An 18,673-nucleotide genomic window follows, 5' to 3' on the forward strand; every position below is an offset into this window, starting at 1 on the left:
ATCACTAGAGATTTGATATGCAGCGGAAGTATTTAGTGACTTTCTACATAACTGAGAGGTGTTTTTAGTATTATGTAGAAAACTAGGACACTTATGTAATTTTTTGGAAATCAAGTGGGGTAGTTTGCATAAAGTGGGGCTCTTTTTGCAATTCAGGATAACCCAGGGGTGGTATTTGTAATACTCCAGAATTCGGGGACTTAGAGGGCAAGACATGGGGTCTTTTATAGAAATAAGGAGAAGTGGGAGGGTTTGGTGTATACCTGAATTTTGCCTCACCAAGCCTCCCCCATCCTCTCCAGTCGCCTCCCCCTCAAATCGGCCTCCACCATTCTTTGGTCCTGCAGCCTCTGCCGGAAGATCTACAGCTGCTCGGTCCACGGCTGGTGCCGCCGCCCCCACGGTCAGCGGCGACTGATTTCCAGCCGCCGATATCTCCCTCGCGCCCCACGGTCCAGAGGCTGCCAGTAGGTCGACAGCCATGGCCGCCGCTCTTGCGGCCCACGCCGGTCGGTTCTCGGCCACTGCCGATCCAGTCGGTGTTGCTCCGATCTGTTCCGAATTTCCTCCACTTCCGTCCGCCATTTTCCCTTTCGCAACCTTGGAATTGTTTTCCCACCACTCTGGTGGGTTGCCTCTGCCGGCGGCGGTGTGTGGCGGTCGGACCTCAGGCCGCTGAGTAGGGCGGTGGGTGGCGGCGAGTCCGGCTCCGACCCCTCCCGATGATGAGGCGTCGATGTCGGCGCGGTTGGTTGCCGGCTGCAAGATTTGTAGTCGGGCGGCCTCCCATCTCACTCTTGAGAATGCCGACTCAGCTGAGGGATTTGGGTAAGTTCGATCCATTCTGTGGATTTGTTGAATTGATTCATTTGAATCTGTGTGGTTTATGGTTTCTTCGATCCATTCTGTGGATTTGTTGAATTGGTTCATTATGAAGAATTGGCTAGGAATGTTTTTGGTTTTTGGATTATGAACGATGATGATTCGTTTCTGAGTTCCTATGGTTGAACCTGCTCTGATACCATGTTAAAACATGGAATTATCATAATGCATAGAGAAAGATAAAGAGAAGCAAATGATTGTTATTGTATTTCTTGATATTCTTCCGTATTACAATGATACTTATTTATAGGTTCAGAAATGTAGTAAAGTCATGCATAATCTCACTAAAGTCATACAAAATATTTCTTTTGACTTTGCTAAATATTTCTACTTCTAGATGTTGTTTTTCTTGACTTTGATTATTGAGTATTTTCAACATCGGGTACCCGAACCCGACCCGATTCCCAGCCCTATGCGCATATACATACATGCAATAATATTAATAATGCGTGTAAACAAATTTGTGTTTAATATTAAGCAGTTGTAAACCCAAAAGCCAAATGCTAAGAATTAACAGCAATATGTGAGGCTGTCAGGCATATATGAGAAAATAAAATCTGAAAGCAAAGAGATATATAGAGAAGAAATAAAATAAAAATAAAGAAGAGATGAAGAGTTACGCGTCAATTCTTGCAAAAGCATTCCACACTGTGTGCGCTGAAGAGCCAAGCTTTTGCGATACAATTCAAATCCCTCAACGTCCATTCCGACACACTCATCTTTTTACGAATCTGCTTACTTAATGAATTCCAAATACTGTGTCTTTTGTTTCTACAAATTTTTTTACTTCTTCTAATAAATTTTTTTCTTGCTGCCTCGTCCCACCCAGACTCCATATCTATGCTCTCAAGTTTGGGGGCCGCGGGTTATATATTTATTTTTGGTCAACAAGCTTTAATAAATTCCAATTTTCAAAAAGAAAATCACTATAAATATGGAAAATAAAAAGTAATTAGCCCTTAGATTCATATGATGTAATATTCTCTTTTATTTTCGAGAAATTTGCCATTTCAAATTTTAGTACGATACCATGCCAATTTTTTTCTTTCCTTCAAATTTAACATATCCTTAAAAATTATGGAACAAATCTTTCCTTCCTAAAGGTGCTATATATGTAATTTATTCGCCTATAAGAAAAGATAACCTAACTACTCATCATTAAATCTACCAAGAATATATATGAAATCAGTTTTTTAACTAAATAAAATAAATCAATTAATTAAAGTAAAAATGAAATGCAATTTTAACACATAAATTTCTCTGGGAAACTATGATCAAAGGGCACCAATAATTACTCAACGACTTCATTTATAAACTACAAATTAAATTAACAAACGACGTCTTAGCCTATCATCGATTATCAATTAAAATATCTAGGAACTAGCGAAAACTATTTGTGTTAGTTTTAGTGCCTTGGAAATATTTCAGCAAACTTCAGTTTCAAAGTTTGTTTGAGAAGGAAGGACTTCTCTTGCAAATATGTTGACACGGAGGGATTTAGTTGCAAACTAAATCTTTAATTGCTGGAACATGTCGCAGCCGTTGATTTGCATCGTGTGGCTCTGATTATTCCTGCTTTTGCTAGATTTGCATCCACACTTTAATTAGATTTAGTAAACTTTAACAATAGTACTTTATGGGTTACTTCAAAATAAATAAATAATGTATTTTATAGAAGCGTGTATAAAATGCTTTTCCCGAAAAAATATAAAATGTGCTTTGTTCGTTTTTATCACATAGTGTGTAGTAATTGCATATTCTAATTGAGTTGGACTTGGGTGAGGGCACCCGCATGGGATGCGGCCGGGTCGACCTGCGCCCCAATCCTGACCCGGATCAGCGCCCCTGACCCGCGCCCATTTGATCCGTCACCCCAAATTATTACATTTGCTTATAGTAAATGCTACTTTTAATAAGCATAACATATACATTTATTCGCACAAATATATACTTTTGTAAATATAAGTATTTATCTTCATTTAATATAAAGTATTATATTTTTACACCCTAAATCCTATAAATTAAACCCTAAACCCTGTAAACTAAACCTTAAAACCTAAACACTAAACCCTAATATGAGTATTTACTTTTAATAAGCATAAGATATACATTTTGTTACACAAATGTATACTTATGGTAATATAAATATTTACCTTCATTCAATATAAAACATTATACATATCAATAATTATTTTTTCTTACGATAATAATTATTTGATCAAATAATAATATTATTATTTATGTTTATTAAAAGTAATCATTGATATATATAATAAAAAGTAATAATTGATATGGAAAAATGTAATGTTTCAAAAATAATATATTTATTGTAATCATTGTTGTCTAAAAAGTAATTATTGTTATAAAGCTTACTTTTCTTCACATCAATAATTACTTTTATTTACAAAGATTATTACTTAAGTAACTAACTAAAAGTAAACATTCGTATGAATAAAAATAAACATTGTTGTGAAGAAATGTAATGTTTCAAACTTAAACATGGAATGCATACTTTTATTTTATCTAAGATACACATTTACATGCTTAAATGTATACTTATGTGAACATAAGTATTAACCATCATTCAATATTTTTTAAACCTAAACACTGAATACTAAACCCTAAACCTTGAATACTAAACCTTAGTCATATTCAATAATAAACCCTAGTCATTCAATAATAAATCCAAATGACAATATTTACTTTAATTTTATCTAAGATATACATTTCCATGCTTAAATGTATACTTATGTGAATATAAGTATTAATCATCATTCAATATTTTGTAAACACTGAATACTAAACCCTAAATAGGGAATACTAAACCCTAAACACTAAACACTGAATACTAAACACTAATCATTCAATAATAAACCCAAATGGCAATATTTACTTTTATTTTTGCTAAGATATACATTTTAATGCATAAATGTATACTTATGTGAATATTAGTATTAACCATCATTCAGTATTTTTTAAACCTAAACACGGAATACTAAACCCCAAACCTTGAATACTAAACCCTAGTCATATTCAATAATAAACCCTAGCCATTCAATAATAAATTCAAATGGCAATATTTACTTTAATTTTATCTAAGATATACATTTCCATGCTTAAATGTATACTTTTGTGAATATAAGTATTAACCATCATTCAATATTTTGTAAACTCTAAACACTGAATACTACACCCTAAATAGGGAATACTAAACCCTAAAAGTGTTATTACTTTTGCTTACACAAATAATTATTTGATCAAATAACTAAAGTACAAATTCTCATAAATAAAAGTAACAATTATCGTGAACAAATGTAATTATTTAGAAACATTACATTTAGTTATTTTATCAAATAATTATTATTATAATAAACAATAATTATTGACATGAAGAAATGTAACGTTTTTGAAGAAATGTAATATTTTAAAATATTACATTTTTCACAAAAATATATAAAAAAAATACAAAAGAAAAACAAACGAAACATAAAGAAAATACCGAAAGAATAAAAAAACCAAAATATATTAAAAATGCAAAAGAAAAATAGTAAAATTTAAAAATAATGCAAAGAAAAAAAAATATTGTAAAGTAAAAGATTATATATATAAAGATAAAAAAATAAAGAAAACAGAAAAAGGAAAAAAAAGAAAGAAATAAAACTAGAAAAAAAAACAAACAAAAAACACAAATGGTGGCAACAGAATTCGAAATCTTGACCTTGGAGAGAAAGAGTAGTGGCTGTTACCACTACACCACATCATAAGTTTGAAAATCATTACTATAACTTAATATATAAACACATGTGTTCGGGTGGTCCGCATACCATGCGGGCACCCGCACACAAGTCTTTGCGATTCTAATTATATTGGGGGCTGAACATCGTTGGTTACCGGACCAACGTCTCTCTTTTATAAAAGCTCATTAATTCAAATTTCACCAACATCATATAATTATTATTCTAATTTAATTGTTAATCTGATTATAATGAAATTTTTATTAATTTAATTAATTTATTATGATATACTATATTATGTTAGGATATGACATGTATCTGGTATATATAAAGGAATAACACAGACACAGTAGAAGATTTTGCCCCAATTACATTGAGACCTCCGCCTATGTAAATGACCAGTATACCCTTTTAGCATTCCTATTTGTAGCTGGTTTTGTGGGGATCATTTTTGTAACTTTGGGCATTGAAATGGAGCTCAGACAGAAGAATGAGGGTTGGCAATGAAGATGTGGGAATTCTGGCTAACCCTATGATTTCTTCCACAAATCCTGCTCAAACCAAACACCCTCTTAGTACAAACAGAAACTTGGATCAGTACTTGTTGTTACCTTTTCACTCACACATACAACTATACGATCTTTATCTCTCTCTCTCTCTCTATCTATATATATGAAGGGGCTGTGATGATTGTTATTGATTCGTCTGAGCTCGTGGCTCGAGCAATGAGGTATAACGGCCTGTATCTTGGCGGGGCGACCCGGATGGCATAATCTGCAACCGGTGTTCTTCGCAGCCATGGCGGGGTTCGTATCTCCTTGCTTGACCCAGTGCCCTAGATCTGAGCCTCCATTCCGTTTCTATTCCTTATTATTACTATTATTATTGAATTCCTTTTTCCCCTTTAATTTAGAAGAAACTAACTCAGATTTGCAGAATTGCTAAACAAATTTATCTTTTCCATTGATAATTTATTATTATTATTATTATTGAACATTAAGGGAAAAAAAAATAATTTCCGTGCAAAACAATTGTATAATGAAGCCTTTTATTAAGGATTGGACTTGATAAATTAAAATAGTAAAATCAAGTATTTTAAAAATTTAAAGATTTGTGATATTGTGATTATTTTTATAATTTACACTAATTTTGACTAATTTTACTTGATCTATAATTCATAAAAAAGTTGAAATTAAAGAATTCATACGCTTAAAAATAAAAATATTTAATCATACGTGTAATAAATTTTATAAGGTGTTATGGCCAAAAAATATACGAGTTTTGAAAAAAATTGCAATTTTCATATGAACTTTCAATTAATTTTAAAAATATATAAATTTATATTTTGTTGTAATTTTCATCTGAATTTGACTTTCGGTAAAATTAGAGCTTGATTGACAATCGAAAATTCATCTGATGTTGATCTAACCTTTTATGATGAGGAGTATTTAGAAGTTCGGAGGTCTAAGAAATCAAAAATTAATATATTTGATTTAATTTTAATTGTCTAAGCTCTAATTTCATTTAAGTCAAACTTAGGTGAAAATTGCAAAAAAATAAATTAAATTCATGTATTTTTTGGCTTTATTGAAAATTCAGGTGAAATTTGTAATTTTTTTTCAAAATTCATGTATTTATTAGCCATAATCTCATTATATAAATAAACATCTGGTTCAAAAATAAATATAAATAAATATGCCCTAAAGATGTGTTTATTTTGATGAATAAATTTATCATGAGAAAATAAAGGATAAATAATTTATTTTTTTTCCCACATTTTGTATAGAAGAATAATATTATTTATTCTTAAAGTAAAAATAAGAAAAGAAAAATAGTGATTTTCCCTTTTATGATGTAGGAAAAAATATATATTTAAAGATATAAATTTTTATTATCTCTTATTTTTTTCATAATAAATTTATCCATCAAAGTAAACGCAACTTAAATGAAAATAAAAAAGATACTTCTATATTCTCTCTATTCTCACAAAAATATAAAGTGAATTCTTAAAAGAGCGTTGTACTGGCGTACTGCTGTCTTAAGTATTCAACTACATAATTTTAGGTATCATTTTAATCAAATGATTTTTTTTTGGTCGAAATTTTAATCAAATGATTAAACACTTAACAATACCACAAACATTAGGCTATTAAGTCTTCAGCACTAATATTAACGTAATAGTATATAATAAAATAAAAAAGGGAAAGTATCTTTGTTTTAAAAATGTATACTTATAAAAATAGAAACAATTTAGTGGAAATATTTTTTAAAATAAAAAGAGGTTATTTCTTTTAAACAATTATTGTAAATAGTGAATTATGTAGGATATTTGCCATGTATTGAATTTTATTTTAAAAAATAATTTATTAAAATAAATCGTCCAAGTACGAAAATATAATCCATAAAAATTAATCTCCTTTTATTTTTAATAACTTTATATGACATGATGAACCCTCTTCTACGCTCACAATACAATTAATTCGTATTATTAATATTATCTTTTATGTGGTATTCTTGTTCTACTCATAATACACTAATCAATTTTATTAAAATTCGTATATATTTTTTTAGATCTATTTTTTATGAACAGAGGGAATGCAATTTAGTAGTATCTCTATTAATTAATTAAATAAAGGTAACATTTTTATTGTACAAAGAGCACGGTAAATATAAAGCTATCAGTGAAAAATATTATAGAATTGAATTAAATTTATGGGTAAATAAAAGGTCGATATTATAGAATTGAATTAAATTTATGGCAACACACAAGGACAAGATCGTAAAAGGGCGATGAAAGGAGGGGTAGAAAAGGAAGCGCACCAAAAAATACGGATTTGTATTTAAAGTGAAATAAGAAAAGGTAAGAAGCAATAGCAGCTGAGAAAGGAGGAATGAGGGTTACAGTGAGTTTTGGGTTTTGTTGAAGGGTTGTTGACCCTCGCTGTATGCCCAGTGATTTCATCGCAAATTCAACAGCCCTTTGCTTCAGAACAACTGCAGTCTTGAAACCGGGAAACGGAGGGAGTATTATATTATATAAGCAGTTGATCTGCAATCTATGCATCTATCTATATCAGATATAATTGGCGATTAATGGGGCTGTGATGTATCGATTCCTTCTGAGCTGACTATGGGGCTTAGAGAAAGCCCAGCCCGTATCTTGGCGGGGCGACCCGGATGGCATGTTCATTGCATGCAACCGGTGACTTGCAGCCATGGCGTGGCCGGATCTCTCTTTGCCCGCTCTGTTACACCAGATCTGAGCCTCTTTCTTCTTCTTCTTCTTCTTCTTCCTTAATTTATTATTATTGGGCCTTGGCTCTCAAATTACATGAGCTAATTTTATTCTCTTCCCCCTTTTCCGGGTACTCCAAATTAGATGAGTTGATTTCTCTTAAATTTTACTATCATTTTGTATTGATTTATTTTTGTCTTTTCTCCTAGTTTGATTTCGTTCGTTGTTTTCTATCTGGTGAGGTTTTACCCAAAATTTGATATTGGTTCAATATTTTGAAATTCTGGCATTAGCTTTGTTTGATGCCGAGTTGTGGGCGCAGAACTCGTTAAGCAAGCCATGTGTGGAAAAAGTTTAGTGGTAATCAGGAAGCATAGTTATTAATTGTAAAACTTTAGTACTCCCTCCGTTTCATCGTTTGAATCCCTTATTCTATTTTGGGTTGTCCCAAAATAATAGTCCACTTCTTAAATTTAAATTAAATAAAAATATTATTTTACTAAGCTATCCTTATTCAATATTTCACTTAATGTAGTCAAACATAGGATTAAGTGAGATGATTAAATACATGCATCTTCCTTAATGTTATCTATATTAAATAGAACAAAGAGAATAAGAAAAGAATCGACCATTGATGTTTCATCACTCTACCCATAAACACTCTATTTTATAACAATAAATCTATGCAGACACATTGTGGCCACCCACAATTTAATTTAATAGAGAAAATTTCAATTTTTTTAATTTATATTTTAAAATAAAAATAGGATTTAATTATTTTATTGTATTCTCTACATCATAGTTATTTTTTGTAATTTTTTTTGCAACTTTTATTTTTAATTTATTTTTTAATAAAAATAAAAAGTTACAAAAAAAATTATAAAAAAATAACTACTACAATGTAGAGAATACAATAAAATAATTAAATCTTATTTTTATTTTAAAAAATAAGTTAAATTAATTAATTTTTTTTTTCTATTTAAGTGAATTGTGGGTGGCCACAATGTGGCTATTTAGCATGACTCATTTTATAAATACTCTAACATGATTTGTTAGTAAAATGCACAAAAGTTGAGGATAAAATAAAAACTACGAAATTAAATTACAAGATAAAGTTTTGACCACTAAGTAAGTCATATAGAAAATCAAACTTCATTAATAAGGGTATAATAGACAAAAAACACATAAATTAATATATCTAAATAAAATTAAATGTGTTCTCTTAATATGTGTGAAAATTGAAAGGGAACTCAAACGGTGGGACGGAGGGAGTATTGATTTACCCTCAGTAGTGAGAACATTTTTCATTCAAAAAACCCTTAATAGTGACAAAATACAAAAAGTTTGAAACTTACTCGTGAGGAGTTTCACTTTATCGATTTTAAGGTTTTTTTTTTTTTGCTTTAGAAATTGAGAAGGTTTCTTCTCAAAAATTAAACCAGTCATTAACCATATAATGAGTTTTTTTTTTGAAAATGGGGAAACACTTGAGTTCGAAGTCCACACTCCACACTATTTATATCTTTTCTCTATTTACGAAAAAAAATCTCACATCACGATGAAAACAAATTTTAATAAAGTTGTTGGGAATAGAATAAAAATATAATTTACAGAAAATATGTTAATATAAAAAATAAAGATATACTAGTATTATTAATTTAAAAATAACATAATAGTACAATTTACTCCGTCTATTTTATTTATTTCATTGTAAATGTCTCATTACTTATGAGCACAAAAATTAAAAAAATGTAATTAATAGATAAATAAATTAAAATTTGTAAAAATAGAAATAAACATAGATAAAAATGAGTTGGTGGAGAGAGAGAAATAAATTAAAATTTATAAAAATAGAAATAAAGAGACGGTCATCTATGGTAGATGACGGAGCCATTAGTTAATTAGTCTATTAATTATTTGATGGGACTGAGGGAGTAATAAATATAAGAGAATATTAGATTTGATAGATTAAAAAGTGAAATGTGGCTATTTTTCTTTAAACATGAAACGAGTTTAAATAAATTTGTTGTAAATAAAATAAAAATATAATTTGTAGAAATTATGTTAGTATTAAAAAATAAAATAAATATATATTATTAAATAATATAGGAGAGAATATTAGATTTGATAGATTAAAAAGTAAGATGTGATTATTTTTGGTGAAAAAAATGAATAAGTGGAACATTTTTTAGTAGAAGGAAAAGTACTCTCTTTTTTTTTTGATGAAATTACATTATAAATATTAAATAATACAAACAACACACACACCCACCTAGTGGTTATTGTGGCCAAGAGTACTCGAACCTGTGACCTCTTAGAGGACAGGCAACCACCCCAACCACTAGGCCATCCCAATGGGACTGGAAAAGTACTCTCTTCATCCCATTATAAGTGGTCTATTTGCATAAATAAAAAAATTTAACCCTTAAAAAAGTATAGGTACTTTACTTTCAATCAATTTACACATTCTCCTTAATTTCCGTATCCAAAAGTTTTGAGTCACGACAGAGGGAGTATAAGAGTTTGCCTAAGGACATGATAAAGATGAAATTAATAAAAGATGACATTTGCCTAAAAAAAATATTCCCTCTGTCCACGAAAAAGAGTCTTACTTATTCATTTTTTTATGCAAAAAAAGAAAATTTATTTTACTTTTTCAACCATCATATTATACATTTTCTTTTATATTTAATTATAAATTGTATTTTTATTACAATTTTTTTAATTAATAATGTATTTGTATTCTACTTTTTCGTATTAACATTATCCTCAGTAATTACACTTTTATTCTATTTACAACAATTTTAACAATTTTATTAAAATTTATGTCCACCTTGGGATTCTATTTCATGGACGGAGGAACTACATGAGGACATACATATATAGACCTACATCTAGGGGGCAAGTCGCAATATCGGTTGAATGAGGGTTCACTTTTGCAAATAAGGAGGCTGAGCAAACAAATTATATTGTGAGAATGCGAAACAGAGAATGCAGATGAGATGCGCTCGGATAAAGAAGAATGAGGGCTACAACAGAGAGGATACTGGAATTCCAAAAGGGTGGTTACCCCTCTCTGCAAACCCCGTGATTTCTCTCACCAAATCAAACAGCCCTTCAATTTAACTGGAAACAGGAAATGATACTCCCTTCGTTCCCAAACACTATGTGTATGTGTGTGTGTGTTTGTTTTCCGAGGCTGTGATGATTTATTTCTTGATTCCTTCTGAGCTGATGAAACGGGGTTAGAGAAAACCCGGCCCGTATCTTGGCAGGGCGACCCGGATGGCATGCGGTTTTTTCCGGATGCAACCGGCTGGTCGCAGCCATGGCGGTCGCCGCTGTCACTTTCGCCCGCTTGCATCTCAACAGATCTGAGCCTCTCTCTTTCTCTCTCGTTTTTTTGGTGAATTCCTCAATGTGTTTGTATTTGTTATAAATCGAAATGTTAAGAAATAAAATAGTGAAACTCAGATTTAACAAGTAATCACCAGATAGAAGATGGCTGCAGAAATCGGTTGCTTGATTTAGATGAGGCAAAAGGTAAAATTACAGTGAGCGAGCTCATCAGAAGCTTGCTCAAGATCTGATCTTTTCCTTGTCACACAAGGATTGGTGGATCATCACAGCCTCATAGTTAACAATTAATTACTACTGAGAAAAGCGGCAAACGCCCACCGGCGGAGGCGCTGAGGTTGGTTTCGTCATTTTACATTGTAGTTACAGAAACCAAACATGGGCTCGACTCTCGGGGAAGTATTGAAATGACAATTGTACCCTTACGAGACTTGGGCTATGACAATATGTAAGAATATCAAGAGCTATTGGAGTTGGAGAAGAGCTCAGAAATAGAAGAATGAGGGTTACAGCGAGGTTGCCGGAATTCTCAAAGGGTGGTTGCCCCTCCGCAAACCCCATGATTTCTCCAAATCAAACAGCCCTTTCACTGTTTGCAAGCGAGCGCTCTGAGTGTGTGTGTGTGTGTGTGGTGGTGGTTGTTGGACAGAGGCTGTGATGAATGAATTCTTCTCTTTATTCTTTCTGGGTTGATGTATCGGGCTTAGAGAAACCCGGCCCGCAACTTGGCGGGGCGATCCCGACTGCTGCGCTTTTTTCCACGTGCAAACGGTGATCTTTGCAGCCATGGCGTCGCCGCCTTCTCTTTTGCCTCTCTACTCATCTGAGCCTCCTTTTTTCCTTCTTGTCCCTTTCTTGTCAATTTGAATTTATGTTTTATTGACAAAATAATGAAGCTTTTTCTCAAACTTGATGCAAATTCATCCTTCCCCTCTCTTGCTCTGTTTCCATGTTTTTTAACAGATCTAGTGTGTAGATATCATTTCATCGGTTTAAAAAGAGAAAAGAAAAAAAGATTTACATTAATTTTATAAACACAGAAAAAAAAGGGAAGAAAATAAGAAAAAAATTGCAGATCTTGAGGCTCAGATTCGCCTTTTATCATCAGAGAGAAATCAACGGCAAAACCCGCCATGGCTGCGAAAACCAGTTGCCTAATGAGAATCCATCTCACAGATGCACTGATCCCGCCTCGCCAAGATACGGGCTCGCTCGAAATCTGATCTTTAGAATAAAAATCATCACAGCCTCTGTTTAGGATTTAGGGTCTGGAGAAAAGGGAATGTTGCAACACAGCCAGAGCTATGATTACAAGCATCAGCATCATCATCATCATCATCATCAGCATCATCTAAGGGTTGTTTGCAAGTTCATCTTGAAACTAAAAACATAGTTTCGACTTCATCGGTTGGTGATTCGCACAGAAAGGGGCAACCACCCTTAAGAATCCCAACCTCGCTGCGCGAAATCAACAGCCTCTGACTTAAACTAATGAGATTTTAGGGTTTCTAGCGTACCCCTCTCTCCGTCTATTTATACTGAAAATTTTTCCCTCTTTATTGCCTGGTTTACTGTAAAAGTGTTATCTCAAAATAAACAAATTAGTAAATCTTTGCTCGCATACAATTGAGAAAAATTATGTCAAAAAGTTTAGTACTCCTTATTTTACATTTTATCGATGTATAAGTTATTAAGTTGAGAATAATTCCGAACTCGAATTAATCGATTAATTAATCTCTGAACACATATTTCAAATACTCGTCTTAATAAATTTTATAATTTTGGATTAGATATTGTCAATGCATCACTCGTTCGCCTCATTAATCAAATGGAGTTTGACCATGGGATAATGTTCATTCTGATTTCAATTTAATTCAATTCCTTTTAAAAAAAATAAACAAGTAATAGTCGGAATGTGAAATTAAGCAAGGTATGAAATCCAGAAAAGTCGTGTGAACTTGATTACGAAACATAATACGTATATAAAGCAAAGAATAACTTCAATATTGAAGATCAAATTTGTACTTATTTATACTACTATTCATATACATTTTCTTCCTAAATTTTGCCGATCATAATTTTTCGGTTGTACAATTTGTGAGGGATGAGACTCCATCTCATATTTCACTATATGCTTCACATTAGTTTAGAACCTGCAAAACAAATTATAAAAAAAAATAAAAAAATCATTTTAATCAAATAATCAATGCTATAGTAATGAATGCAAGTTACCTTCACAGATTTTAACACATATTTGAAAGAAAATACACAACTTTTCTCTTGTTTAAGACCATGAATGTGAATAATACATTTCTTTTCTGTTTGAAGACCATCATAAATATTTCTCTTAACAAGCATCACAACAATCTGGCTAGTCCAGTGATCACTGTGCCACAGATTTCTGGTAGTGTGTGTGTATATATATGATTCTGTGGTATGTATATTTCTCAGTGTTGTGTTACCCTTCTGTAAAATCCCATAACTCAGCGTAAAAATGGCATTCTATGTATAGATGGTAAGAAGCACCACCACTGCAGCAAAAAATAGGCTCTGAGCACTAACTCTTAATGTATTAGTTGAAGAATTATAAGTTTGTTTGGTGGAGGTGGCAGCCGGAGGCGAGGGCTTGGCCACCGGAGGCAGTGGTGGATCAATCACGTCCTTGGGGCTGAGCTCGGGGGGTTCAGCTACTGCGTCTTGCGAGAACATCATACCTGGCTGTGCCGGCATTGTAACATAAGGAGATTCTTCATTTAAGCAAGATGATCCTGACATGGTCACCACAAAAATATCATTTCTTGGTTGTTTCCACTAGTTAAAAAGGGAGGTGAAGAACAAGTTACTCACTGACAAACAGGGCTCCAGTGTAGGGATAATCTGTTACGAAGCCATCAACTTGTAGGGCGGTCAAGGTGGCGAGCTCCACGTATGGATCAGCCAGATAGTCGAGGGCCAAGTTCTGGTACTCATTCCTCAGAATCCCAACATATACTGAGACGTTAGCAGCATGGAAGGCTGGGATGGTCTCGGTGAAGTTGACGATGAAGCTGTTTTCAGCAACCATGAGGGAACTTCTGCGCAAGTGAACTGAAGCCGCGTGCTTCTTCACCTCCTTCACTGCTTGATCCGGTACACTACCTATCGCGTCCTTGAGGTACAACACTCTCTCATAAGTTGGGACGCTTTTGAACTGATCCAACACCGAGGTGTCATCTGATTCGATTAGAACCTTCTGGAGTGTCTGCTTATCAAACTTGGAATGGCTGAGCTCTGTGGAGACTGTACCTACTATGTCAAGACCCCTCTTTGCAGCAAGGTATGCAGCATTCTGAGGGAACGAGTTAAATGTGTGAGAAAACGTCGATACACAAGCAAGGGAAGTTAGTTAAGGCTAAAAAAATCACCCTTATCGATATGAATATGCCGTGTACTGCCATTGTCTTGGCAAGCTCCAAGAACGCAGGAAGGGTCAGAAGCTTGCCGCTGTTCTTGAATGCCGGATTTCTAGGCTGGTCCGGGAAGAAACTCTCGATTTTTGCTGAAAATGGAAAGTCTCAATGTGAATATGTAACTAGAGAGCAGAGCAGAATGAATGAGAGGCTCACGCTTAAGAGTTTGAATTTCGTCCCACGTTAGGTCAAAGGAGAAAACACCATCAGCTGATTGAATCTCTTTGATGTTTTTAGACCTATCAATGAAAAGAGCTGCTGCAGTAGTTGTTTTCATAAGGTCAGCTCTGTCGGAGCAGAAGGCAATTCCATCTTTAGACATTTGAACTGAGCAATCAATCAGATCAGCGCCATCCGCTATGGCTTTATCATAGGCCAAATCAGTCGAGCCGGGGAAATCTCCACTAGCACCATTGTGGGATATGATCAAATCTGTGGTACAGAGGAATACATATCATACTAATATACTATGTTTCTTCATCAAAGGAAAGAATCCGAACTATATTTCATCTTACTAGGTACAGCCCTGGGAGCCTTCTTGTCCAGATTTATGCATGCTGTGATGAGAAAAAGGAAGATTATGTGAGACAGCTAAAACAACAACTGCAAATGCAGAAACAGTCTCACCAATTGCTTCTGAAGCAGTTGAAGGAAACTCAGACAAGACCCCATCAACAGAAAATTCGGGATTCTCAGTAAACTGTATGTACTCTAGCACAGGATCATAGCTAAAATTGTAGCTCCATAATCTATCATTCGCGAAGCTAGAAGCATACACGGAAAGCCCTGCTTTGTGAGCATCTTGCACGAGGCTTGTCGCTGGCTGCAACCTCTTGGCCTTATCAACAGGCCAGATATATTCTTTTGGTACAACAATCCCAGATGCAAATGATTTGATCGCGCCCAGATCTTTAATCAGGGAACCATATGATTTTTGGGTAGTTGGCTCGACTTCATCTGGTTCGAGGAATGTGAATATGAACTTCGTCTTAGACTTGTCCAACTTCGATCCCATAGACTTCAAGAAACCTATCTCCGGTGATGAGAGGAACTCCGGCACGGTTTTCAAAATATCTAGGAGAAATGTTTCAGCACTGATCTTGTGCTCCTTATAGAACATGTCATTCTGCAAACAACATTTTAGTCAGTAACAAAAAATCTATAACTCTCATCAATACTTAATATCTCCTTCTCTGCTGAAACTTGATAAATTATTGGACTACAAGTAGTTTATCCAAGAGAGGGACCTCAAAGTTCAACCAAACTCTTGCTGGTATCTTTTTCCTGTCTTCAAACAGTTGAGACGGTACGACCAATGGAGAACCGTCATACACTCCCGACCTGGTGAAAATGTTTTGGCGAACTGTGGGAAAAGAACACAACATCCAACTAAGTAGCACAACAAACAAGCTGAAACAGCACAGCTAGCTACGGTAAGAACATATAACAATACTAATGTCTTTTCACTAAGTTTCCTGCTCGACTTACCCGTCACATTATCAAATAGCACTTTGGCAGGGTAGTCCAGACCAAAATATCCATGGACTTCTTGTTCATATATTTTGTATTCCTTCATTCCTTTAGGATCAAATTCCTCAATACTTGTAGTATTCATAAGATTTATTTGTGCAACGCAGAAGCCAATGTTGTCCTTTGAAAAATGCACGTTGCAATACTGGATTGTTCCAGGGATGCTAATCTCAAGAGCAAAGTCATAAGCATTCAGGCTTGAACTAGGGAAGAATCCCGAGTATCCACCTAGCGCTACAACCTCCGGCTGACCACCTGCACGTGGGAAGACGAGCTCATTTCAACCACGCATTGCTTTTTTTCCCCCAAAAAAACAGAAAACTACTAAAAGAAGAGAAACTGTGAGAATTTTGTGAGCTTGCACCATATGATCCTACCACTCAGAGTCATGAATTTCTTTTCAACAAGTGGTAGCTTAGCGCCATCTTTAACTTCTATGGTTAGAAACAGTAAGATACACAAAAGCAAATGGCCAACCATTTCTCCCCAGAAACTGCATTGCCACATATAGATTGGTATCAATATCTGAACAAGATGCATAAATGAGAAAGCAAATGTGTAAAAATGATTCAGGCATAACATCATTAAGGCGTTTCATTGGAAGTTGATGATTAAACTACAAATATGTAACATGATTAATGTCTAAGAAAGCTTTTACCTCTACAATTTACTCTGCCTATATAGAAACAGCATACATTAAAAGGGCTTGAATCACCGGTTTACAACAAATTCAACATATGCCCCGCATTCTGCATGCATATCTAATTAAGCAAGCTTCTACCAGAAATATATCATTCAAGAGCAAAACCCAAATCAGGAAATGGAGAGGAGAGAAAAAGTAATCGATAATTATGAAAAATTAAGAACTTCCATGACACTTACAGGATTATAGATGGTCTTAAACGGAGAAAAGTGGTATTCCCTTTTGGGGGAAAAAAGAAAAAAAAAAGAAAAAAAAAAGTGAAGCTGTGAGGAATTATGGCAGCGTGGGAAGGAAAAGGAAAACGGAAACGGGAAAATGGGAGAAGAGAATGCGAAATGCGCATTAATAGCTTTCACAAGTTCCTCGGATTATTAGCTCCTCCATGCATTAGTTCTAGTAATGTTAGACTCGTTTACGATATTCCTCGCGATATTTTTAATGAATAATTTTGGACTAATTTATTTTTGTGGCATTCATGTTTTGATTTAATATATCTTATGTATTTAAAACAAGTGTAAATTTAACTATAATTATTGGTGTGACGAGATAAACTTATAACATATGAATCTGAAATATAATAAAGAAGTAGGAGTAATATTTTTTGCTTGATGCTAGATTTTAGGAGATGATTGATACAAAAGAATGGAAGTAGGTACAAATGGAATGACATTTTTTATGACTACAATGTGCATAAAATGAAAAGCAGAATGAAATGAGTTTATAGTTTTCTCTTATAAATTGAATAATTAATTTTTTTTATGATAAATTCTTTGTAATAGTATAAAATGCGCTGTGACTAATGTTAATAATAACTAGATTTAATGAGCCGATGAGGCCTAGCTCAAATGACAAAGTTGAGGCATTCAAAGACTCTATTTTGTGAGAGGTGCGGTTGTTTTTCCACCTTTGTGTAGTGTAGAGGTCCCGCCTATGTGCCGGTTGCTTATTAGATGTTGTTTTCTCACCATTGTGTGGTGTAGTTCTGCCTATGTGTGAGTTGCTTATTAGATTATAGTACTAGATACCCTCTTGTAATTCTCAAAAAAAAAAAAAAAAACTAGATTTAATGAACATTAGTTGATATATTAAAGTTATTTCACAGTGAACTCAAAATAAATAAATAAATAAAAGTTTAGCAGGAAACAAATAATTAACTAAAAAATGTTGAGTTTTCTTCTAATCTATTTTAGCAAAATATATAATTTCATTGATATTTTATTCCACAAAAGCAAAATATTTACTAGTTTATAATGTATAATAATTTGCATAAGATAGTACTATTTTTCTTGCTTTATAAAAATGGTACATAATTTTTCATATACAGATACTATAAATAAGATCAAAGAAAAAGAAATAATGAAACTTCAAATTTTATCCAAACGAACACAAATTTATTTTATACGCAAAAAACTTTTTTAAAATCTTATATTTATTTGTTTTATACGAGAGTATATTGCATTTGCATCCCGTGCCATGCACGAAAAATCTTATAAAACGTTTTCAATCATTTAAAATTATAAAACAAATAAGCATAAGAGAGTACAAAACAAATAAATCTTAATAGTAAAACTTATTTTATGTCACGTCCTTCAAATCGTTTTCAATCATTTGTTAATATAATTTGTGAATCTTAAATTTAAAATCTTGAATCTTTAATATTAGTGCACCCATATTACATATCAATCATTTGTGAATACAATTAAACACGTTACACTAGAAAGCAATAAAGAATTTGAACTTGCTAATATGCATGATTAGATATTTACCTGAAAACATGGACACA

General features: G+C 33.2%; 1 protein-coding gene across 4 annotated transcripts; it reads right to left on the minus strand.

Annotated features, from left to right (window-relative positions):
• Positions 1-13,141: 13,141 nt before the first annotated feature.
• LOC130988115 (glycerophosphodiester phosphodiesterase GDPDL6-like) lies at positions 13,142-17,212 on the minus strand. Of its 4 annotated transcripts, none has more exons than XM_057911876.1 (11): positions 17,070-17,212; positions 16,565-16,680; positions 16,146-16,442; positions 15,905-16,020; positions 15,285-15,783; positions 15,173-15,214; positions 14,814-15,089; positions 14,613-14,746; positions 14,056-14,536; positions 13,771-13,976; positions 13,142-13,361 (listed from the first exon to the last, which is right to left on the minus strand). In XM_057911876.1, exons 2-11 carry the CDS (start codon positions 16,665-16,667, stop codon positions 13,350-13,352), a joined length of 2,166 nt encoding a protein of 721 aa, XP_057767859.1. In that variant the 5' UTR covers positions 16,668-16,680; positions 17,070-17,212; the 3' UTR covers positions 13,142-13,349. The 4 variants fall into 4 exon arrangements, with proteins under 4 accessions (XP_057767859.1, XP_057767861.1, XP_057767860.1 ...); XM_057911878.1 differs by lacking the exon at positions 13,142-13,361 and adding an exon at positions 16,846-16,964 and having other exon boundaries at positions 13,427-13,976; positions 17,070-17,174; XM_057911877.1 differs by lacking the exon at positions 13,142-13,361 and adding an exon at positions 16,846-16,936 and having other exon boundaries at positions 13,427-13,976; positions 17,070-17,133.
• Between the last annotated feature and the right edge of the window lie 1,461 nt (positions 17,213-18,673).

Source organism: Salvia miltiorrhiza, chromosome 6 (genome assembly GCF_028751815.1).
Source record: "Salvia miltiorrhiza cultivar Shanhuang (shh) chromosome 6, IMPLAD_Smil_shh, whole genome shotgun sequence".
Taxonomy (NCBI): Eukaryota; Viridiplantae; Streptophyta; class Magnoliopsida; order Lamiales; family Lamiaceae; genus Salvia; species Salvia miltiorrhiza.

Excerpts from the sequence above, each read along its gene's own strand:
- LOC130988115 (XM_057911875.1), bottom strand. The coding sequence starts at position 16,667 with ATGGTTGGCCATTTGCTTTTGTGTATCTTACTGTTTCTAACCATAGAA. Across the intron at positions 16,443-16,564 it reads GAAATTCATGACTCTGAGTG|GTGGTCAGCCGGAGGTTGTA; the intron begins GTAGGATCATAT and ends TCCCACGTGCAG. Across the intron at positions 14,747-14,813 it reads CGAAATTCAAACTCTTAAGC|CAAAAATCGAGAGTTTCTTC; the intron begins GTGAGCCTCTCA and ends TTCCATTTTCAG.